At 41.9% G+C, this 25,665-nt stretch overlaps 1 protein-coding gene across 2 annotated transcripts in view; it reads right to left on the minus strand.

Annotated features, from left to right (window-relative positions):
• TPH2 (tryptophan hydroxylase 2) overlaps positions 1-22,628 on the minus strand; it is a 51,502-nt gene extending 28,874 nt beyond the window's left edge. Inside the window, exons 1-8 of one of the 2 annotated variants that reach the window (XM_065644646.1) lie at positions 22,539-22,628; positions 21,229-21,237; positions 19,056-19,208; positions 16,061-16,244; positions 15,852-15,952; positions 12,146-12,213; positions 6,692-6,888; positions 4,867-5,002 (exon numbers count right to left, since the gene is read on the minus strand). In XM_065644646.1, the coding sequence (XP_065500718.1) occupies positions 4,867-5,002; positions 6,692-6,888; positions 12,146-12,213; positions 15,852-15,952; positions 16,061-16,244; positions 19,056-19,208; positions 21,229-21,237; positions 22,539-22,628 (938 nt within the window). Of the gene's footprint in view, positions 1-4,866; positions 5,003-6,691; positions 6,889-12,145; positions 12,214-15,851; positions 15,953-16,060; positions 16,245-19,055; positions 19,209-21,228; positions 21,238-22,523 lie in introns of both variants that reach the window. The other variant, XM_065644637.1, reaches the window with a different exon arrangement.
• Positions 22,629-25,665: the final 3,037 nt, after the last annotated feature.

Genomic DNA, 25,665 nt, shown 5'->3' on the forward strand with positions numbered 1-25,665 from the left:
TCACCAAGCAGATTTCAGAAAAAGCAGAGAACCCAAATTGTTTCAGAAAGAACTGCTGTCTACACCTGTAAGAGCATTATTAGTCATGACAAAGTGCAGATATAAGTGTACGAAAAACTGCTAACCAACCTAACAAAAGTGCACATGCATCATCTACAAAAGCTCTCAAACAATTCTGAAAGTTTTGGTGCATTTGTTCACACAAAATAATGGACTTGGTAGTAAAGTTCACTTTAAAATCAGATCTGACATTTCCTTTGCTTTTGCCTCTTCAAAGACATTTCTCTCTTTTTCCTAAGCTGTAAACAAATGTTTTAAAGGCAGGGAGAAAACATCAAGTTTTCTGCCTTCTATCCAAAATCATCCAATTTGTCTTTTATAAAGTATTTTTGTTTGAAAAGACACAGAACCTGACACTTCAGATAAATCATGAACAGAAAAACAACCTTCTATATAATTTAAAGTCTCCTAACTCAATACTCTTCACCAAGAAGTCTACACCAACTGTGTCTGGGTAGATGATAGTAGACAGTCATTTCTGAATACATGCAAATGAAGATTAGTATTTTGTGCATTCCTAATTTGCCTCACCAAAGCTTAAAAATATAGTTCTAGTATTGGTGGGTCACATACAAGTCTCTTTTCTCAGCCCAGATGGCCTCACTGACAGATGCTCAGCAACATTTGCTCATGTTATGTTCACACTTTTTGGTGAGACAAGCACCACTCTGAAGTTGTGCATGACAAGTCTGGGCTAATTTCATATATGAGTAATTCATTCAACAGTACAGAAGAATTACGCAATCTAATTTGTCTTCCTTCCTAGATGTACATATTTCCCAAAGAAGTAGGAGAGGTAAACAGATACTCTTGTGTCTGACATGATAAAATAAACATGGTCCATGGACACAAACTAGAGGTTCAGTTGTAGCAATACAGACTGAATGCTCAAGTTTATTGTGCACCAATATTTTTAGTCAACACCTATGAAACATGTTTGATGTGTACAGGAATAGTACACAGACAGGAATAGTATCAGACATCACACTTACATAAGGTAAATGGTTCGCATTTGTTTTCAAATGCCTGGTAAAGCTTGTCCTTCCTCCTGAAAGTAAGATCTTTCCTCTCTTGTTCCTATATTATTGCAGGTCCTTTCAGAGCCTGGGATATCCCTGATTTCTTCAAAAGTAGCTGGCAAGAAGACTTCTCTTTGGTGATGCTCTGAGTCTTGCAAGATGATCAAAGCTCCCTACCACAAGACCCATAGCTTAAATAGTTCTCCCTTCCTCACCGGAGCTCAGACTTGAAAAATTGGCTGGCTCTGCATGGTATCCAGCTCTTTGTTCAGGAAATGGTTTGCATCACTTGAGTGGATAAACAGCAAAGGTTAATGACCCTTCTTTAATTAATTCTTTAATTAATTCAGTTTCAGTCACAACAATTTCTTCTGTCATCTCCTGCAAGATTTAGTTCACTAACAATAAAAAAGACAGCAGAGAAATGGAGTTTGCAGTCTGACAGACATATCCAGAGAATTCCCAGTACCACACAATTCACTGGAAGAACCTGACTCCTCCAGCCATCACCTTCCAACACAGCAACAGGCCACAAAGCCCATCCTCTGAAAGTCCAGAGCTCTACCTCCAGTTCACATCTTCACTTCACTGATTGCTGAGCACTTCACCTACGCAACACTGCATCAGTCCAGGTATATTTAACTTCATATCAGTAGTTCTAATAACAAGAGCAAAGACATAGTGGGACTGGCTTCAAGTTCCTGGCTTCAGGTAAGCACGCTTGTCTCCAGCCAGGCTTCTACAGCAGCATCACTACTATTGGTACCTAAGCAGGTGTCTACATCTCTCTCTTCCTGTGCTGAAGTCACAACTCCCAGAAACAAACAGGCAAAGACGTGTTATTCTTAGTTCTTCAATGGGACACGGGCTCTTAGTGTCACTTCCATCCTTGCAGACAAAACCAGGACAGAAAGAGACAAGCCCCATTGACTTGTCTCTGCTGGCAAGGGGAAGAGGATGAGGAGGCAGAAGATATTTTTCTCATGCCTTTAGCTTGTAGATTCTTCCACTAAAACTATGCAAAGTAGTACTTTGAACGCACAGTCATAAAGAGGGGAGCTTGAAATAAAAACATCCGAACAAAAAATAAAACAAAACAAAACAAACAAATCTTCCAAGCAGAACCATGAACCAGCATTTGGGATTGTCATTGGAGTCTCTCAGATTTTGATGCCAGTCTGGTCTTTTATAGATAGTCTAAACAATGTAATTCTTCACTTAGCTACCAAGGCTTGGTTCTTTTGTTTTATTCAGAAAATAATTAAGTTCCTTTAATTTATTCACACACATTGCTCAGAGAAAATACGATTTTTGTAATGCACTTTTCACAGCAAAAGATTTTTCTTGGAGTAAATTAGTTAGCAGAGCAGAGGAAATCTATATAGCTCTGTGAATGTAGTGGAAACATAATGAAACTCAGGAAGAAATGTTTTAAAATGCATATAGTAGTGATACAGATCAAACCAAATGAACTCTCTAATTTGTATCTAGCTCTATAGCCTGGGTGCTAAATCTGATGGAAAGCCCACAGAAGTCAAAGTGAATCTTTTTACCAGGTTTATATCATTGAAATGCAACATTTACCAAGCCAGGGACCCGCAGCAAACCTCATTATGGCCCCATATATCAACCAGATCTCAGGGCACTGCAGCTGCTGCGGAAGATGAAGAGCTGTCCGCACTCAAGTCAATTTAGTTTTGCCGTTGGTTTCAAAAAAAGTCAAGATTTCACTCCACATTTCTGATAACACTTACTATATGCTCCATCTTATGAAAAAAATTAAATACATTTTAAAAGGGATTTTCAAGATTTTCCTATGGAGTTCCTGATAGTCAGTACACATTATTTAATTTATGCGAACAAGTAGGGCTGCAAGAAGAGAGTAACATCATTAGAAAATGACAACTTAATTCCTCCGTTAGTCATACTTAGAGGTGTTTAGATTTTAACCTGGATTTTTAAGTTCAGCTCAAACAAGGAATAAAAATCTTCATTCTAACTGAACTATTATTAACACACAGTGACTTTCCAGACACCATGACCAGATAGGCTACAAAAAAGTAGTTGCTGTTACTACTAAGGATCAGCTATCGTACACTGTATAATTCTGAATGTAAGCAGCATCCTGAAAACTACAGCGGTCTCGAATATACAGATCAATGAACTAGAGAACATCAGCAAAAGCATAGATGCACTTAATTGTTTCCTGGAAGATGTTCCTTCCTTTGTTCTTGTTGGAGTTATGTACCTAAATCCACTATCAATAGATAAAAATATTCTTCCAGTTTGTATTAAGTTAATGAATGTCATCATTCTTTTGCTGAACATTGGCTGAGACACTGACTTCTCACAGGAGAGGAAATCATTGGTGAAAAACCTGGTACTTCCTAAGTATAATTTCTTTTTTTGAAATACTACAGATATTTTCAGATAGACAAGAAGAAGTCCAGCATCACATACCCAAGCCCTTCTTCCAGGATTTTACATTGTAGCAATTTGCCTAAAAACTGAAGAGACTAAAGTTCTAATTACAGAGGTTACAAAAGTGAGTGAATTCCTCCACGGATTACCACCTCTTTTCCAAGCGAAACACGCACACGAAACCAGCCTCGTAGCATTACAGGAAATACTTTGCCCAGGTCACAGGCTGAGGAACGGAGCAGATAAGTGTCCAACAGCACCACCTGGTGACTCCTGACAGGATAATGTTGGAGCATCTTTACATACAGCTTAATAGGCGGTTCCATTAATCCTCTTATCTTCAAAAATACTACTCCACGGTTTCACCAGCCTATCCATGAAATCAAAGTTAGGCATGGGTCCAAATGTTTACAGGACTGGAGCTGAATATATATGTATGAACTCCTTGTGCAAATTTTGGCAAAAATAAAATACATTCAAATAGTGCAAATTGACCAATCAACAGCTACAATTTCACGCTAACCACCCGATGGCTGATTCACTGTGAAAATGCCATTCTGCGGTTACAAGATCAGTGGATGCCTTTGGTAAAACTGCCTCCATATTATCTGACATGCATTGTTCTGTTATTACTGCACACAGAGCACACCATACATAATACAAGACAAGAAATACAATAGCTTCGATCTTTTTTTTTCCCCCCCACTTTTCATCAAGAGACCAAATGCCAAAATATTTCATCCAAACTCGCAATATTGTGTTTTGGAAAAGCTGCAATGCTGTCCCATGAAAGTCATAATTAAAGTGTCTCTTATTTCTATCATGTTCCCTGTAACAGGCTTCATATCTAATATCCTCTCTGGGTGAGAGACTAGTGCCTCATGACTTGCTTGTGTTGTGTTATAGGAGAAAAATGAAGTTCAGCTGTGGAGTCTGGCCCACAAAAGATAAATGAGGACACTAGAAGACTAAATTCTAATTCTGAAAGCAATTTTTTTCAAGGGATTCAGGGCTTTTTTTCCAACTTCTTTCATTAGCTGTCCACCAAAAAAATAAAATTTTATAGACACTTTTTCAAATTTTTAGTTGAAAGCTCTATATTCCACTGAAAAATAATCCAGATGACAGAATTTTTTTACCCGCTATATAAATAATGTAGTTATTTAAGACCCTTGTAAAAAATCCAAAAGAAGCTTCGAAGTAAATTCTGGCTCACTAATGTGAAGAGTTTTGTCATCAACAGTGTTAACTAAATTTTGACCTTTGTGGGAAGATTCCTCTTTTCAATCTTGGCAAATTCAACAGGCACTTCTAAGAATCCAGTGAACTTATTTTTTTCAGCACTAAAGCAAATGTAGCAACTTACGGTTCCGGTGTGTAGAGAGGATCTGAGCCATGTCGTATATACTGAGTACAATGAAAAACTCTATATGCTAAGCCAGCCAAAAAATCCCGGGGAGACAGGTATCCGGCAACGGGTCTCACTGTGAAGCCAGACCTTTCTGAAGTGAAGGAGATAACAAAAGACTCTATTATACATCACTAGAGCAGTTTCTGAGGACAGGTAATTACCTGTAGCTAATTATTCTACCAGAGGCATAACACGAACAATCTTGGCTCAAGATGAGCGCACATCATTTTCACCTATTACATACAAGAACTATTTTGCATTGCTAGCATATGTTTAATGGAAACAGACAGAGATATTTCAAAGTTGGATTGAATACCTTTGTCTAGAAAACATAGTAAGGTACCATAAGTGATGTTCTCAAATCGCAGAGTATGATTTTTATGTCTGGTACCAAATGGGAGAGAAGTTTCCAAAACGGAAGATGAGTTCTGTAAAATATATTAAAAACTAACAAAACAGAATAGGATCAAATCCAACCTGTCCATATTTTTACAGATAAAATACTGTTTGTGATAGTAAAATACTGACTTCCATAGTTGAAGTCCTCATTTAAATATATAACAGAGTGTGCCTTTGTCAAATTAGTCCCAGTGGGGAATAATTTCAGACTCAATGACTTTGAAAAGCACATTTCTCTCCCAAATTCATGCTTTACACTTTCCAAGTGTTTACATGAGAATGTTCCAAGTTTTCTCTTCAACAGACACTACTATTGTTGTATTTAGTCTGCAAACATATTTCCGAAAGAAGTGTGAGGTTTTGAGTTTCTTGTTAGGGAGAAAGAACCTGTAAACTTCAGCATCATTCCTTAGAGACCATAATACAATATATGAAAGACCCAGAAGACACAACCAAATTCAAAGGGAAAGTAAGACTTTCATTACAAATTTTGTATTTCTTAGTTAAAAAATTTCCATGCACATTTGGGACAAAACACTTTGCTATTTTTTCTCATAACACTTAACAGCACATAACACTTTTTTACAAACAGCAGTCTTTATAATATGTTAGTTTGTGAGCTGCGGAAGCTCCTGAGCAAGGAGGAACAAGCATATGTATCTGAAGAGACCCTTGAGGAGAAAATATTAACTGAACTCTTTGTCAGCTTTTCCTCTAGAGTTAAAAACTGCAGGTTCACATCTGCCACTTCTCTTTCCGTGTAGGATACATTTCTACTACAGATGAAAAAGAAGGTTATTTTCAAACTTAAATATGTAATATCCTAGCCCCCTAAAAAATAACATGAGAGAGAAGTACCAGATCACCTATGGTGTCCCACTGTATTTTTTCAACATACAAATAAGACTAGCTTCATGAGGTCTTGGGCACTCAGGAAAGTCTCATATTCATCTAGGCTGTACAACAATGTGCCAAATCTGTTCCCCTGTTTAAATTCCATTATTTGGGCATTATATTCTCTCTTTTACCTGCCTGGGTATTTGTGGGATGCCTGCTGTGATTATCAGAACACCCACTCTGTGAGAAGGAGAAAAGCAAAGCTAACTTTTGTCCCTGTGCAAGAAAACATCATGTGATACATGTTGATACAGCTGTTGAATTTCTCTCAACTTCATACCTGCAGGTACATGTATACAACTGTCTTGACTCAACAAACTTTCTGCCACAGAGAATGTCAAAGTCAGAACGATACTCCAGGCTAAGCCAAAGTCCACTGACAATGCTGGGGGTCTTTTCATTCAATGTGCATTGTATTTCATATTAACAGAAACAGAGTTTTCATGAAACTGTATCTATTGGCAAACCAAATATGAATTCTTACCTTTAAGAAAAATAGAAACGTCTTCCAGCTGAGGCACATTGTCCTCTCTGTATCCACAGTACTTGGTCAGCAGAGGAAAGTTTTTTAAATATTCACGACAAGCATGGGTGGGATAGAGTTTACTGAGTTCCCTAAATACCACCCCCCATGTTTTAATTTCTTCAGCTGTGTACTCCACTCTGGGAATGGGTTGACCACTGTAAAAAATAAAATAATACAAAATACATTGGTATATAACCAGATTGTGGACAGACTCCGGATGACAAAATTTCTGTGAAAAGTATTATTTAAATAAAGAAAAGTAGACAAAGCCTATTAAAACAATTTAAAACTATTTTAAAATGACAACTAGATTCTTTTTGCTTAGAATTGCTTCTTGATGTTATGTTATACATATTACATTTATTTCTCAAGGACCGTATTTCTTCTTAAGGAATGAGAATACTTCTTGACCTTTGTACATATCAAAGTAGAAAGATGGATTTCTTATACACCATGTTCATATAGCAGACTAATATTTCTCTGTTTATTGCCACTGATGCCTTTGCAAGTGGTTAGCTGAAGGTCCTGATTCAGCCTAACCTGCAGATTCAGTAAGACCATCAGCAGACTGCTTGCTCTATGCATTCTTTAAAATATGTAACACAGCACCATTACCTAGCATTTTACAAAATGAACAGTAGCCAATTGCATAAATGTTTAGAAATGTGCGGATCCAATAAAAAATATATATATTTATTGCTTAGACTGTTGCTTACATGTGCAGATATGTTTGGAACCCCAAATTCATGCAGGACTACATTATGAGGAGGGTCACTTCAGAGCCAACAGACTAGAATGGGTGAAACTAAGCTTCTAAATACATCTCTTTTTTTTTCCTTCTGCACTGTTCCTCTGCCTCCTCCCCCTAACACAAATACAGAGAAATTACAAAAGCAGGAACCTTCCAGGGTACCTGCTAGTCTGTCTCTGACACCCAAGATTTGCTTTGAGTGGTTACAGCTAATTCAAAACTGGCTGCCTGTGTGAAGAGTGTGAAGGGCTCCTTCCAGTTTGCACTGCCTTGTATTTAGCTGGAAGGAATCTCTCATGCCATGGTCATGGGCCATCGTCTCACATCATTAATTCCCCCTGGAAACTTTAAAAATCTTTCTCTGCATTTAATGTTCATATACTCTAGTATGTAATCTGTGCAATCTGCCTTCTCCTCAGGTATCCTCTTTTCCCACACTGTAAGCAAGTACAGATTGGCAAAGCAATTCACAGGATCTCCTTCCACTCCATCAGCGCCTGTCCCCTGTTCCCTTGCCACAGGGCGGGCAACATGGGTGCTCCCAGCCCAGTGCTGTGGCTTCCTCAGTGTTGCAGACAGCAGCCAAATGGGAACTCTGGGCACAGGGAATCCCACTGCAGCAGGAGACATGCGGCGGTGGGCTTCTGCTGGGGCTTGGCTCTCCATCCCAGCTGTCACCCAGTTCGTAATCCTGTCTCCACTGTATGAGGTGAGAAAGAATGAGCCCTCACATCACATGCAACTGCTGCTTTGCAGTTCCTGCATGCACAAGAGCATCCATCCTACATTAATTGTGGCTGTCCACTCACCTTTATTGAAAACTTACTATTTAATCCCCTTGCCTTTTGCTGTATCAAAGGATTTTGATCCATGGAAGTATCTGCCACTCTGAGGCTACTTTGTATGAGGTACTCGTTAAGGACTCACTGAACATTCAATATACCCACTAGTTTCCCTTCAGTCACTCTTTTGCAGACGTGACAAGAATTGCAACCCATTTAGTGACGCGTTTCTCACCAACAGAAGCTGTGCTGGGTCTGTGCCCATTCTGCAGTGGGAGTCAGTCATTCAAGTCTAGTATCTGTCTTCACCTTTGCGCTTTATCAGCCTTAAGCTGCCTGCCAGCTCATGGAAAGCAAAACACAGCTGCTTTAAAGTGTACCGTACATGACGGGCACAAGCAGGTTGCTACTCCATCCACCTGGGGTTGCCAGAACACCGTGCAGTGGCTTCATCCCTTTTCCTTAGCCCCGACCTCTGCTACAGATGCTGCCAGTATGGTCAGCACTGGCCCAGCAAAGAGGAAGAAATGTGTGCACCAGGGGAAAAAACTCAGGTTTCTATTTAGCCTGTCACTAGAGAGGGATAAACACAATAAAGGATCTGAAGCTTGTTCACTGCTCACTAAAAGGTTTATAACTTAGTTATTGTTTCAATTAATTCATTAGTACTGAAGTAAGGTTCGCTGAACGTTAATTCCTTAATAGGATTTATGCCTGGGAGAGCTGATCATGATATTGCTTGCTTTGTTGAGAGGATCAAGGCAGCCAGACTTGAGGGAGGATCTGTGCTGTTCTCACTCAGCTCTGCAAATCTCATTTTTCTCACTCTCTTACTTCAACAAGCAAGACCCACCTGGCACCCAAACTTTTCCACAAATCATGGGAACGGCCAGCCTGCATAGCCGGCTTTCTTGTGACTGACAAAGATGACTCTACAAGCTAATTTATCCTGAATTTTTATTTCCTCTTATTAAAATAGGGTCTTTCCATTTTGCCACTGTGATAAGCTATCAACTTATATTATGAATTCCCTCTTAAACCTCACATTTTTCCTCCAGATTTAATTTTCTCAACACTTTTGCAATGCCTGATCAGTCTCAGAGGACTAATTAGCAAGATTAACACATTTTCACTATCTTTAGGATAGAAGCTAAGTGAAGGAGAGATTAATTTTTTTTTGGTCCATTTATTTCATACAGCTGATCTTCACTGCTGTACTCTATTAGCACGTCTTTCCCTCTAACATCCAGCACCAGCAAATATCTGATCCTCCAAGTTAATTTCGTAGTGTTTTTCTCTCTCCCCACTACAGAAACCTCTTTATGTTCAACCAAGGCAGAACATCTACCACTACAGAACAGCGGCAATTCATAAAAGAAATGCTGATCCAGTATTTTCAACTCCACAATATTTTTACAGGGCCAATTTCTTGCAGTCAAATCTCTTTGTTATGTTTTTAAGGAAAGAAGTGTGGAGGTTTTTTTACACTGGAAAATGAAAAGCAGAAACACATTAAGACTCAATAAACAATTAGGAAGGTCACTTACCTGGAAGACACTGAGAGGTTCAAGACAATGCTTTGAATTTATCTCTAAGGGAAGCAGTCCTTACAACAGAGCTGTTCTTTTTGTATAAATAAGCAAATAGCCATTAGACTACAAAAGAGGATGTGATGAGACTGCAACCTAGTGTTGAGACACCCACATTAATTCTGAGCTCCCCAGGGCAGCAGAAACAGCTTAGCTGTAGCAGCACGATGTCCTCCCTGAGCTGATCTACCTTTCGTCAGCCTGGCTTAGGCTGAGCTCTGGGATGCTGAGGGTAAATGTCTCCCCGGGCTGCCTCCACAGGCGTTCCCAGAGAGAGACCAACTGTACAGCCCAGCAGATATGGCACATCCCTGGGGTTAGGACAACCACTGCAGCAGACCCGAGGAGCATGAATGAGATTTTGCCACATCTCAGGTAACAGCCCTAACCACTGGCCTCCCAGCCATTTTGTGGTCCCTGGGTGAAAATATTTGAAGCATCTTGTTTTCCCTCTGCTAATAATAATAATAGGAAGAGTTTGGGATGAAGGACGTAGTTCTGAGCAGTTTTGCTGAAGTACAAGATCTGACCCCTGAATAACCTCTGGTTAGGGTTGTTTGATTTTTGCAATGTGCCTGCAGAAATGGTTCTTGAGCCTTCAAAATCTAAAGAAATAAAAGTTTTTTCCTTTATCTGTTTTTCTGGGAATATGCAGGATTACTCTACTTGCTTTTTGTGAAAGCACATTTCTCACTGGCTTCAGGGCAACAAAAAAAAAAAACAACACGACCTTTGTAGCAGAGGACCAACCACTGCTTAGCGAGCCAGCTGCGTGATCTTTCCAGCACTTAGGCAGCTGAGACGGAGAAGGGAGGAAGATATTTCCAGCAACTAAGCAGCTGTGAAATGCACGGCACTACTGCTACCTTCATGGGCAAATGGAGAACTATCTGACTTACTGAAAGAGCTCTAGGAGCACACAGTCTGCTCTCATCCACAGGTACCTGCTTGACATTTCAGACTGCAATAAATGCTAGGCAAGAAGAACTAACTCTACAGCAAGCATTAAACCGAAATATATATATATAAAATAAATCAATCAGCTGTAAACAAACAAAAAAACTGTCTCCATTTACATTTGAAAGCTGGCTAAATTTAGAAGGTAGCTGGGTCAGCCTAGGATGCTTCTCTACCAGCCAGTGCCCTGACCCCAGCAGGCAGCAGCTCAGTGTGCTGGATGAATGTCATGAGCATCCAGTTAAACCATAGGCAGAAAAATGGGAACTAACACTAGCACCTACACATTGATTGGTAATAGCTTAATGACAGGAATGGGACAAGAGTAAAGGAGGAATATAATCATTATTATATTCTCGCAAAGCAGAGTTAATTCTCCTGTTCCCCAAGCCTTCTGCAGCCTGTATATTATCCTCATATTAAAAACAAACAAATAAACAAAAACAGAACTGAAAAACCTCCAAAAATCCATTTATTAATTGCTTCCTGACAAGATGTGCCTTCTACGAAGGGAGCAAAAAGTGTTGTGTTTTATATTCTTTAAACAGCGTAGGTACAAATCTCAAAGGAGAAAAATGAAAAACCTGAAGAAGTGTGGTAAAATGGAAAAGATGAAATTAGTGTGTTCTTTCCCTTGAGAACGAGGGCGTAGGCCTGTTGCAAATAAAACCTAGAGTATGATCAGAATTAGCTGGATGCTTCTGTGACAAGAAAATTGCAACACAGGAGGTATTTGTAGGTAGCACAGAAAGTTAACTTCCAGGGATGGCAGTAAATTGAAAATACTGACTTGACACGGGAAAAAAAAATCGAAATGAGAATACATGTCAAGTGTATTTGTGCACAGACACCAGCTTCACTAACTACAGAGAAATCCATTGACCAAATTCTGAGAAGTTTAGAGCTGTGTTGGCAAAACTGATAAATGGCATTTTGCAGTGGCCAGTATAGCAAGCACATGAAAAGAAAATAATCATTTCAGTTTTTAGTAAGCTCATCCAGCTACACGGCGACACTAGGCATGTGTGATTCACTAGTGCCTCAGTTTCTCCTTAAGGCATCCAAGCATTGGTAAAAGAGTTTTTGAAGTTTAAGCAGCTATGAATAAAATGCTGAGGAGGAAGCACTTACCTTTCAAATGCTCTGCTTGCCTGTATCTGTACCAAAAATGTAACAGGATTTCTAGCATCAGGTTTGTCGTTTATAGCCTACACTAAATTAGTCAAAGTTTAAAGGATGACTTTATCTACTGTTAAACTTCATCCTACAGAATTAAGTACAGCATGAAATCTAACTAGTCAGCAGCATGGGGAAGAGTTATGCCAGTACTTACTATTTATAGCTCATGGCAACATCCACAAAGTACTTTCTTCTCTGTCGATAGACATTGTCTTTAAATCCCTTAAGCAAGGAAGAAGAGAGTAATTTACAATAAGGACAGAAAATTAGCTGTAAGAATTACAAAATAAATCATTAAAGTGTTTATTTTGTACCTAATTGTATTGTATTTTGATTAACACCATCTACTGACTGCAGGGGAAGATAAGGATTTTTTCACTTTTTCCCCACCAAAGTGCCATGGGAGTTTTTTTCAAGACAAGTTTGTGCATAGCTACAGAAAATCATCCAAGATGCTGGAAAAAGGAAACTTTTTCCTTGTCATTTCATCTCACTCAAGTTTTCATTAATCTCAATGGAGATATACACACAGGCAAAGCAGAATAATTGGCCTGTCCTTAATACATCTTTCTTCACTAGAAGAATCAAGCACTCAGAATTCACAGACAATTCATTTTGAAAATTCTGCTTTGGCAGTTGCCATCTTAACCAATGCATTAGAGACTGAACCACCAGCCTCAAGCAGCAAATACCCATATTGCTCCGATTTGAATTACAGAGGAAGGGCTCACGGGCTATGGCAGGCTCATACCTTTTGCACAGTAAGTGCAAAAAAAGAGCTGTACAATGCATACATAGCAGCCAGTCGCAGCCCTTTGAGCTATTCAAAACTAAAATAAAATTTCTTCTGTACCTGTAAAAGATGTAGACACTTCAGGTTTTGGACTACAAAAAGAGTTATCTATTTTCAAGGCAGGACTGCCAAACTCTTGAAGATGAAAAAGGGTAAAAAGTTTATCTAAGTTCCCTAGTTAGTAGCCCAGAAAGTGCATTTAAGTTTCCCCTAGTCAGAGCTGAGAAGTAAAATGCATTTTTTCCTCACTGCTCACATACACAAACACAAATCACTGAAGGAAATGAAAAGATAACATTATTTGATTTGAAATATTTGTGTGAGTTCCCAGAAAACTCAGAAGGCACTTTACTTCCCCATTGCCAAAGCTGCGCTGCTGAGGCAGAGTAAGGGAGGATGTCAAAGGACTGAAGAAAACCTTCAAGCCTCCACTCCTACGCAGAGAAGTTTTTTGACTGGGAAAAAGTTGCTGTAGTCTGGCAGAGCCTCTTTGTCCACTTAATACCTTCTGACAAAAGCACTGAGTTACTCAGCTGCAGACTGTTCACGAGCCCAAATGGGATGGAAGGCAGCACAGGGGTCTGAAAACACTGTCATGAGTAGCGAAACTGAGAGTGAAACCATTAATCAATATGGAGTGGGTTAAGACTATGCCGCTGAAGTGGTGCTGTGCTGGTTCTGTAATAGGGTAATTCACTTTGGTCCTCCGGCACCTACACGCCGCTGCTGAGGAACATGGCAGGCACCAGAAGTGGCCTTTGAAAGGTCAGTCACAGATTTTTACAGCTTTTTGCCCCATCCCTAATACCTGGCATGCTGCATACGCTAACAAATGGTGTGTAAATTATGCTTATAGGAGTTCCTCAAGTGTAAAATATATATTCACGTAATGCAAATGTCTTTTTTCATTGTAAAACTGAAAGCAGATTTTCAGCAGAGCACTCAAATATTTAATGAAGGCACCAGCTCAGAACATAAAACAGTATCAAATGGCCCATCACAGTCATTGACTCAAGGCTAGAATGAGCCTGGCACTAAGAGCTCTGTTTGAACCAAATTACTCTTAACAGTTAAAGGTAATCAACAGATTTTTTCCATTCTAAGAAAATGCGAGGTAAATCCTTGTTTGTCATCGAGAAGTACATGGCAGAAACCAGGATCCAGGAACACGCTCCTAGGCTGCAGGGCCATGGTGTGGGAAGGGCTCACACACGGTAGAGGTGGCTGGGAAACAAGTGAGACAATGATGCTTGTCATGGCAGATCCACGGATGGGTGACACCAGGGACAGGAAAGTGGGTAACATCCATTTGCTAGAGTGCACAGACGTGAGGGTCTGCGCCTGAGCCCCCGCCACAGCACAGCCACTGTAGGAGCTGTGGAGCACACAGGACAGAAGGCAGCAGACCAAGTGCCATTTCTGCAAATGACAGGGCCACCAGGAATACCTGCCTCTCCTCAGCCGAGGCAGTCACCAGGGAGGAGTCGGCACAGGCACTGTAATAACATGGTATAGCATAGATGCATCACCAGAGAATCCCCTCTATTCTGCCCTGGTGAGACCCCACCTGGAGTTCTGCGTCCAGCTCTGGAGCCCTCAGCACAGGAAAGACATGGACCTGTTGGAGAGGGGCCAGAGGAGCCACAGAAATGATCAGAGGGATGCAACACCTCTCCTATGGCTGAGAGAGTTGGGCTTGTTCAGTATGGAGAAGAGAAGGCTCCGGGGAGACCTTATTGTGGCCTTTCAGTACCTAAAAGGGGACTGTAAGAAAGATGAGCACAGACTTTTTAGCAGGGCCTGTTTCAATAGGACAAGGGGTGATGGATTTAAACTAAAAGAGCGGAGATTCAGGACAGACATAAGGAAGAAATTTTTTACACTGAGGGTGGTGAAACACTGGCCCAGGTTGCCCAGAGAGGTGGTCGATGCCCCATCCCTGGAGACATTCAAGACCAAGCTGGACAGCGCTCTGAGCAACCTGATCTAGTTGAAGATGTCCCTGCTCATCACAGGGGGTTGGACTAGATGACCTTTGAAGGTCCCTTTCAACCCGAACTATTCTATGATCTTATGAATTGATCCATCTGCTGTCACTTACAATCTCTTTGGGGCCATTTTTCACCACCTTGGACAACACCAACAAAATGTGTGTGACAAAACCCACAGGAGACTCTCACCTACAGATACAGTTTAATGTGATTATATTACAAGACAATCTTATGGTCAGATATCTTAGTTCATTACCTACTTCTTTTCAGATGGAAGTTTCCTACAACACCAGTTTTATCCACCCTATTTTACTTTGCAGTAGGAAGGAATACAACTAGCTACCACCAGTGTCTTTCAGCCCACTGGTCCAAAGGTAGAAACTTGGATTTATAACAAATGAAAATGTTATTACACAAATGCTTACCATCATCTGCCATCTAGACACTCATAAGTTAGGCATTTATGGACATCAGCCAAAATAAATAAAACAATAACAAATCTATTTTTTTGCCTTTTGCACTGAGCATTTGACACTACTGCAGACTCGGCTTGTGTGAAATGTCTCCTGTCACCCAAGTCAGGGAACAATGTGAGACACCTTCCCACCTGCTGCATTCATGCAGAAACAAGAATGTGTTTCTCTGATTTATTTTGTAATTATCTCTTGAGTGCACAAGGAAGCCTTCCTTTATAATTCTTTCTTCTCTGACACCTAGGTTAGTATCAGGTCTTAACTAAGAGCTGTGACGGAACTGAAGGTCACTGACCTAAACTCGTCAGAGTCCAAAAGCTTCTGTCAACTAGTTAATCAAAAAAAAAAAAAATAAATGAGGCAGTACAAAAGGGGCCATAATTGTTCAAGAGTGACTAAGTTTTCTGGAAGACCTCCTTTTTGGGTGTCCTACTACAGAAAAGGAAAATTAATTAATTGAAACCATTGAAGAGAACTAAACCCCCATCTTCTGAAAAACACATTCTCAAAAAAGTACCCAGAATCTGTAGTCACCGGGCTTTTTATTTGACTGGCAAATAACCTGAACAAATTATCTACAATACAATTTTATGTTACACTTACAGGGTGATCTGCATCCAGCTCAGATCCATACATCAAAACTCTCTGCGAGCATTTGTCTAATTCAGATATCTTCCTGGGGAACCAAGGGACACAGTCAAGATCTGTAGAAGACAGAATATGAGTTGAATGTACTGGAGCATAAGACTATGGAGATACCCATGCAAAACGTTTGTCAGCATCTAAACCAAGTGACAGAAAAGCAGCCTTGCCTTCTTCATCAGTCCAGATGTTTTCTGGTGGATTGAGAGATACAATATTAGTTTGAAACTTGAGCAACTGGATTAGTTCATTAAATTCTTTCTTACTGCAGTCACAGTCCACAAAAATTTCCACCTCCGAGTTCCTTCTCTTCGATTTTCGTGATTCAATATGAACCATACTCACATGTTTCTCCTGTGGAAAGATGAAACAGCATATGAAATGTAGACATACCAGCTAGAAGGGGAATATTGATGGCATGTTCCTTAGGAAAGTTTTTCGCAGTTATTAAAAAGTGTTTTCATTTAAAGTACTCCCTCTGGACCTACATAACTGGTTAGTCACACTTATTAAATAACAAAGACAAAAAAAATCTGTATACTAGATGTAAAATTAATACTATTGTGTTTAATGAAGAAAGTTAACTTATGATCTAATTTTATCTAAAAAGGCAATCTTTTATAAAGGACAATATTACTTTATAATTTTTAAAGAGAAAACAATTATAATGCAATTGTATATTTACCTTTGTTAAACATGAAATGCAATTTTATTAGGCAATGTGCAAAATAATACAGTTAATTTAACTGTATTTGAGTGTGTTTACTTAGGCACTATTAAATGTGTACTACTTCAGCATCTCTCATGAATACGAGGGAGACATTTTTTTTTTTTAAGAATTACTGTATATGACTCCTCATCTGTCTTTCTTGCAGCAACTATGAATTACCGGAAGTGGTACTAGTAATAAAATTAAAATCTGATTCCGTTTATTCTCTACTATAATGTCCCCATCAAAACTACACACATAAATGCGTAAATAGTTCTAGCATTAAAATTTTCCAATGGGGTATCTCTCCCACCACAACCACTGGTCTGCCAAGGGTGTTGTACAGTGACAGACAACCATAATGTGTTCTGGCTGACCTGATCTAGTATTGTGATAGCCTTGCTTCAAAACAGGAGGTTGGACTAAACAGCTACTTTCAACCAATATTTCTATTGACTCTGATTTTCCCTTTTTTGCGAAACACAGACAATCTGTTACTTTTCACAACTATACTTTCACTTACTCAGTGAAGCCAATAAAACATTTTTTAACTTCCAAATGGGGAGAACTCTGCACTTGTACTTCCACCTGCCTGCTGTATTTTGCAGAAATGTCCATTTCAGGTGAAGGTCCTCTCGGTACAGCCAACCCGCAGTCTCTGCTTTTACACCTCTGGATATACGTACAAAATTCTTCAACTGGCATGCTCCAGAAGGTACGTATATGGTGTATCTCCTTAGCTAACCCATTCACATAACAAATCCACAGAAGGAAAACACTCCATCTGCTGAGGGGTTTGAATCTGCTATCTGTAAACTGGCAGATTACGAAGCTGAGCAGGATCATTCTGATGATCTTCTCCAGAATAAGAGAGGCCACAGGACTTCCCTGCGTGTTCTCAGCTGACACAGAGCCACCAGTTTTAGGCATTCTCTTGGGAAGTCAGACAAGTGGCTTTGATCTACCCTAGGCTGAGAAGAGAACAAAACCCTAAACTCCCCCTCATGGTACTCAAATCATTAAGCAACTCCGTGAATAGGGGTGCATTGAGTGCACCCTCAGTAAGTTTGCAGACAACACCAAGTTGGGAGGGAGTATTGATCTGCTGGAGGGTAGGAAGGCCATACAGAGGGATCTGGACCAGCTGGTCGCTGGGCTGAGGCCAATTGTATGAGGTTCAACAAGGCCAAGTGCCGGGTCCTGCACTTGGGTCACAACAACGCCAGGCAGCGCTACAGGCTTAGGGAAGAGTGGCTGGAAACTTGCCCGGAGGAAAAGGACCTGGGGGTGTTGGTTGACAGCATCTCAACATGAGCCAGCAGTGTGCCCAGGTGGCCAAAAAGGCCAACAGCATCCTGGCTTGTATCAGAAACAGTGTGGCCAGCAGGACCAGGGAAGTGATTGTCCCCCTGTACTCAGCACTGGTGAGGCCCCACCTTGAATCCTGTGTTCAGTTTTGGGGCCCTCATCATAAGGAGGACATTAAAGTACTAGAGAAAGTTCAGAGAAGGGCAACAAAGCTGGTGAGGGGTCTGGAGCACAAGTCTGATGAGGAGCAGCTGAGGGAACTGGGGCTGTTTAGCCTGGAGAAAAGGAGGCTGAGGGGAGACCTGATCGCTGTCTACAGCTACCTGAAAGGAGGTTGTACGGTGGAGGGTGTTGGTCTCTTCTCCCAAGTAACAAGCGACAGGACGAGAGGAAATGGTCTCAAGTTGTGCCAGGGAAGGTTTAGATTGGATATTAGGAAAAAATTCTTCATGGAAAGGGTTGTCAGGCATTGCAATTCCTCTCAGTTTTCTGTCAAACACCCTGGTTTCTGGCAGCCTCCCTCCTCGGGGGTCTAACTCATCCCCTTTCCTTGGCTGGGGAATCTAGGTATCTACAACAGCCTTGGGAACCTGCTCCCAGAGCCAGCTCCTGTGAGTTAGGATTGGCAATGCCCAGTGCTCCCACACTTACACGCCTCTGATGGTTTGGCCTTAGAAACCAACACTTCACTATTTACATTCTAGTTGGACACATAAAGCCCTGACCCTGCAAGCACTTAAAGGTGCATTTACCTTCATGGCCAAACATTGTCCTGCAGCAAGGCTGCCACCACCACCTGTCTGTATATAATCCAGATTCTGAACTGCTCTCTGAAAGTGCTTCCTTTCACTGTGGCCTCCACAGACAACTTCAAATCTAATTTACGGTGTTGAGAATCACACGTTGGAAATCTAAAGCGAATCGTGTGAACATCAGCATCACTGTTAACCTGTATTCCAGAAAACCCTTCACGAGCCCAAAATGCTTTGTTGAATGGTCCATAAAGTTTTAAGTTACTTTTATTTGGTTCTGCAGAGTCTAACTGCTCTCTCTTCCTTCCGTCATGGTTCATTAGATTTATACCAACAACCAACCTGACCTCAGTAGCCTTCATCAGTCCAGTCAGTGTAATGATTTGTAAGCTTTACCTGGAAGAGTCGAAGAGCTTTCACCAATCCACCAACTTCATTCTTCAAGGAAAACACCACGGCTGTCTTTCCGCCTTCAGAAACAGATTCACCTTTCCCATTTCCCTTATTCCCTTTCTTTTCCTCATTTTTCCCAGAACTCGATCTGTTTAGCTACAAATGGACAAAGAACAGTACCATCTCAGACACAAACGGGCACTTCCCAAAATTTAGTCCTTTTACACAGTGAGAAATTTTTGCTAGAAAATAGCTGAATGGAACTCATCCAGACTTCATTTAAAAGGTAATGCATTTGCTTCTAACCAGAACCATAGGTCAAAGGCAGCTGTTAGAGACAATTGTGTAAGAGGCCAGTCTGTTAAAAGGAGCTTAAGGAAAAGCATATGAATGTTCAGGATACAAATATGATGCTATTATTAGGGCAATGATAACAAATATGAAGCACATGGAGATGGTCTGAATTACTGCAAAGCCTGTAGTGATGCTACTCTAACCTGAATATTGCTGCAAAACTGAAGTGATGCTATTCTAAGCTGTACCAGTCAATTTATGATGATTTATACTGCTCTGTATTTCTGCATTAACCACTAAATTTAAAACAAACTTTGTGTTCTCTGTTGTAGTACAAGTAATGTTGTCATGTAAGGTCATCTTCCCTGAGAAAACAAAGCCTCTGTTGCTTATAAACATAAGCACAGAAATACAAGCTTAGACTGCACCTCCCAGATGAGCTGGCTGAAGAACTCAAGAAAATAAAGAAAAATCACACCATCCTTAGTCATTCCTGCATTCTTCTCTCAACTCGTGGGTCAAAGACTGCTTTAAGCTGAATTTCAGCCAGCATTTTCCAAAATATATAATTTTATCAGCTTAAATCTTGCCAGGAGGCTGACAGTATATCCTTTGTAGACAATTTTTCTAAGACTGACCAGGATTTTTAAAAAACAGCCTGCTTTTTCCAATACCCACATTGTGAGTCCTGGAGATATCAAATCTCCAGTGAGGTGCTAACTGCTTTTTTATTATCCTCCATAATATAGTCACTAAAAACGTGACGATGTAAATTAGGAATCATATACAACTGTTTCATGTGAATTGAATTGTCTTTTGGTAAACTGTAAAGCAGCTGACAGAAAATAACCCAAAAATGAACAACATTTTTGAACAGGTAACACTTGATAAAAGCCAAGTTAATCCCCTATTCTTATATTTTCTTTACAGGTAGGTTATCCCTCTTGCACAATGTCTGTGGACCTGCAATGACAGACTTCGGCAAAAGGTCTCCTTGTGCTTCTAGAAGATTTTACAGTATTTTATCAAGGGCTTCGTGACCCAGCAAAATATTAGTAAGGTTCGGCCTGATTCCTTTTCAAACTGGATTATATTAAATGGTTTTCTTAAAATTTGGTATCGCTGACAGTGACGAGGTATTTGCATCACATCCATTTTAATGCATTCACATGGTTCATGTCAGATTGGTTTAATTTTTTACCTGATCCTAGTCCACTCTGAAATATCTCCCTCTACTGAAGAGAGCACCCACAGCTCTCAAGTCAGCTCCCACTGGATCTTCTGAGATTTTTTCTTAAGGTATAAGAATGCCGTGAATTAAAAAGAGGGATAGTTAAATTGCATAATCTTACCAAAGGCCACTCTTTAAACAGCCCAGGTTAAACCAGCCACACTTAAACTAGTTACTGGACATGCTAAAAAGTCTCTGTGGTCTTCTCTCATCATTTATTAGGCTACACAGAAACAATCCAGAAAAGCAATTATGACTGTAGAATTATATATGAGGGGTTTCAAATATGTTTATTTTTTAGTAATTGAGCTTATTTGATTCTGCTTCATAGGAGGTTTGCTCAGGGATAGTTTAGGGAAGGTCACTTTTGTTTTGATTTAAATAATATTTGGGATTTGACCAAGTCATTTTCACATGCATCAAGCACACACAACCTCCACATAAAGTGACAAAGATGCTGTTTTTACAGCATCCATGATTTTTCACTGTGTGCTGCTTTCTGGAAGCTATGTGCTGAGGGTCATGTAGTCAAACAAGTGCCTGAGAATCTCAATATCATCGAGTCCTCTGGGAAATGAGAGCACTTGGCACTTTCCAAAACGGTCACAGGTTCCCTAATGCTCTCAAGTGAGCGTTACCTGAATTTATGACTGAAAGACCCTGTCAAGCACATAAAAACCAAAATATCTATTTGTTATGAGCACAGTAGAAGAGGTTGTGATATTGCAAGAACTCAAATCTTATCAGCCATGCTCATTAGTACACTTTATAATGAAATCATGACTAGCAGATCAACTTTACTAATGAAAACAGATTATCTGGAGCAAGCGCAAGTACTCATGAATAAAAGTCATCTGTAGCAGAGCTCAGTGAAGAAAGTAACTCAAATAGAGAAAGTAAAACAGATTTATCCCATTTAAGTCAATATTTCCAATAGAAGCAAAGTGTGCATAAACAGGGATGTTTCACATTTTACTATGCAGATAATAGGCCAGTTCACAACTGGTACAAACTGCTGCATTCTCTTGGTTCTACTCAAGTGATCTGAATCTTCATGTGTTGCAAAATTTTATAGGAGGCAAAGTCTTCATAATCCTAAATATCTCACATATTTAGAGCAGATTACATTATTATTATCTATTAACATTCTTTGTTCTTATTAAAGCACACCTGTTCAAACACGTTTACTTGTGAGCGTACAGAAGTTTATCCCGTGCTTGAAAGGGACGCAAGCACCTGTCGCACCCATATCACCATCTTACAGAGATCTGCTTCTACCTCCCGACGGGGTTTTCGACAGGGAAATGCACGTCCCCTGCACGATGCTCCCGCGCTCCTGCACCCCTGCTAGTCATCAGGAGCTGGGAAACCCCAAATCCAGCTGCTCGGCAGTGAAAGCGCCACGGGCACTGATGCGGTTTAAGTGCACACGACTCACATATTGCCAAAAATGTTTTGCACATCGTGCTGCGAGGTTTGCGAGTGCCTTGAAAGGGCGGATTCTGCTGACACAGCACTAGTGCATAGAGTCGGCAGGAATTATCACAGGCGTTCAAAATTCGAGCATTTAAAAATGCCCGAACTGGACACCAATGCTTTTATATTATTCCAATGGCAATATTGGAATTGCAGTAAGGCTTTCATTTCTAATGAAACTTTTACTGCTGTTTGAAGACACGTTTAAGGCAGCGTTTTGAACGAGGACTAAAAAGTTGGCTTCATCGGCCCCTATAACTGCTGAAAAACTATCCACCTGGCCCTAAAGGTGAGAGGAAGGGACACCGGGTCCCCGGTACGGGCCGGCTGAACCCGACCCCCCCTCGCCGCTCCCCTGCCCCGGCAGCCCCCGCCCCTGCCCCCGCGGGGGTCCCCGCAGCCGCAGCCGCCGCCGCCGCCGCCGGGGGTGGGCCCGGCGGGGAAGCCCCGCTCCCAGCCCCGCCACTTACGGTGAGGCTGCCGACGGCGGGGCGCTCCTCCGGCAGGGCCGAGTCCAGCGAGAAGCCCCTCCGCGCCCAGTACTTACTGGAGAACATCATCATGGCGGGCTGCATGGGGCCGGCCGGGCGGGGGGCAGCGCCACGCTCTGCCCGCCTGGCCCCGCGGCGGCTCCTTTTATACCCCCCCGCGGAGGCTGATGGAAACCCGATTAGGGGACACCCGTCTCCGGGTGACGAGAGCCGCCGGCAGATGAACGCCCACGGTCCCCGCTTACCTCAGCCGCCGCCGCGCACCGCCGGGGCGGGACGGCACCGGCGAGCGGTGTCGCCGCCGGGCGCTGCCCAGCTTCACGGCCCCCGCCCCGGCTGGAGCCCCCCGGGCCGGGAGGGCGGCGGGGATCCCGGGGGGGCTGTGCCGACCGCAACGCCGAAGGACCGCGCTGCGGGAACGGTCCCCCCGCCCGCCCCTGCGCCGACGGCTTCGCCTTCCCCTCCCGCCGCTGCCCGCACGGGCCCCGCAGCGGGGCACAGCCCGGCCCGGGCGGCGGCCGCGGGCAGGGGAGCACCGCTTAGAACCCCGCCCGGGAAGCCAAACTAGCCTGGCCTCTAGACGTTAGGAAAAAGTTCTTCGCGCAGAGGGTGGTGGAGCACTGGAACAGGCTCCCCAGGGAGGTGTCACGGCCCCAAGCCTGACAGTGTTCAAGAAGAGACTGGACAATGTCCTCAGACACACGGTGTGAACTGTGGGGTTGTCCTATGCAGGGGCAGGAGTTGGACTTGATGACCCTTGTGGGTCCCTTCCAACTCAGGACATTCTATGGTTCCGCCCGGGGTGGGGCAGAGCCCAGGATCACCCTGCCACCGAGGCCGCAGGGGCGCCGGGAGGTCCTGGGGAGGAGCAGAGCCAGCAGTGCCGGGACAGGGCCCAGTGGGGACATGGGAACAGCGTGCCGAAGAAGAGTCGGAGCTGAGTTTCTGCGCAGAAAAGTTGTGGTGGGATTTTGATGTGAGAAATTCTTCAACATAGAAGCTCATCTCTCTCCCTTTTATGAGGTAGTGCTTTGAAAACATAGGCTGGTTCAGAGAAAATGTATTACAGGATAGGAATTATATCTTGCAATAAAAGACTTTAACGTACCTTATAAATTGAAGGGTGGCTGATGACATGGTGACATGCAAAGAGTACTTCCACTGAAACAGCATGTTTAACTGGAAAAAGCTTTTTAATCGAGACAGCAATGGCTGTGTAAGGGCCAGACTCGGATCATAAGACTGTCTTCTAACCACAACATCAATAAAGCAATTAATCACCTGTGAAGGTAAAACAATCCCTCATAGATCCTAGAGATCTTTTGTGTTTATATGTATATGACCACTTGTCTCTGAAATACTCATAAAGACTTATTTTAAGAATTTGTTTACTACTTAATTTCGGACTACTATAAACTCAGAAATGGTAAATGAGCAGAAGGTAACTGCTGAAACAATGACTTGACTGCAATGTTAAGGTAGTGTCTCAGTCTCTTAAATATTGTTTGAAATTTGTTTAGGATTTTTAGTTTCTCTTACACTAACATGGTGATGTCAAACATTCATTTCATCACTTTCTCACCCTATTCTTTTTCTCCCTGCTTTTCCCTTTTCCCAAAACTTTTCTACGACGTACTTTGAATAAATAGGTTACCTTACGGAGTTTAGGACTGAACAGTCATAGAATCATAGAATAGTTTGGGTTGGAAGGGACCTTCAAAGGTCATCTAGTCCAACTCCCCTGCAATGAGCAGGGACATCTTCAGCTAGATCAGGTTGCTCAGAGCCCCGTCCAGCCTGGCCTGGAATGTCTCCAGGGATGGGGCATCGACCACCTCTCTGGGCAACCTGGGCCAGTGTTTCACCACCCTCAGTGTAAAAAATTTCTTCCTCATGTCTGGCCTGAATCTCCCCTCTTTTAGTTTAAAACCATTACCCCTTGTCCTGTCGCAACCGGTCCTGCTGAGCAGTCTGTCCCCATCTTTCTCACAGGCCCCCTCTAAGCACTGAAAGGCCGCAATAAGGTCTCCCTGGAGACTTCTCTTCTCCAGGCTGAACAACCCCAACTCTCTCAGCTTGTCCTTATAGAGGAACAACATTGGATTTGGAGCACTATTCCAGTAAGTTTCCTTCAAATACATAAAGAGTTTTCGCTCTTCCAACACATCAAGCAGGGGAGGAAAACAGCCACTGCTTCCCCTTGCAGTTCACCAACAGTGCTTTCCTCCGCAGCCTCCCCGAACCGGGGCAACCTCACTGAACGCCAGAGCTGCCATCACATGTCCTTAACTTGGTGCACATATAGATCACATTCCTGTGCAATCTACTCTAGGTGTGCCTGCTTTAGCAGGTGGGTTGGACTAGATGATCTTCAGAGGTCCCTTCCAACTCCATCCATTCTGTGATTCTGCGATCACATAGATTGAGAGGAAAAAATTAAAATCAGATCCACTGAAGCCGAGACACTGAGTGGGGAGCTGCACAAGGCATGTACCAAGAAATATTGCTCATAGTACTAAGCTTCATGTCACATCTAGCTCCACTGAGGAGTGCCTCCCATCAGACCCTCCATGCCTTTAGCCTTGCTACACTTAGCATCTTATAACTAGCATTTACATAGCTGCATCATTGCAGAGTTCATTTTGCTCTTAGAACGACCAACACAGAAGCACAACAAAAGATTTGAGACTGTTTCATAGCCCCCATGTAGTATCACAGGAATGTACTGTTTATCACAACTAACAAAAAACAGCAAAAGCTTCCAGTCTAAACTGGCCATTGCCCGTCAGATGATCCCTTCTTAAAATGGGTGGTCATGCTCAGTGTTCAGGACCAGGACAGGTTCACAGCTTCCTCAGAACTCATGGGAGGCCTGAATATAATCCTTTAGCTTCACTTTTCCAGAGTTTCCCCATGTGTGAAATGTAATAAGGGTCCTTTCTTCTGCTTGACAATAAGATTGTAAAAATATTTGGTTCCTCTACCTGATCCTGTAATGCAAATCAATCATTTTCATTCTGCTAACCCACAAAGTTTTACTTCATTGTCCCAGTTAGGAGAAAGTGTGTCTACATGTGACAGTTCAGTCTCATATCCTAAGCTATCAAGAGATATTCTATGT

The sequence above is a fragment of the Caloenas nicobarica genome, chromosome 1 (genome assembly GCF_036013445.1).
Source record: "Caloenas nicobarica isolate bCalNic1 chromosome 1, bCalNic1.hap1, whole genome shotgun sequence".
Taxonomy (NCBI): Eukaryota; Metazoa; Chordata; class Aves; order Columbiformes; family Columbidae; genus Caloenas; species Caloenas nicobarica.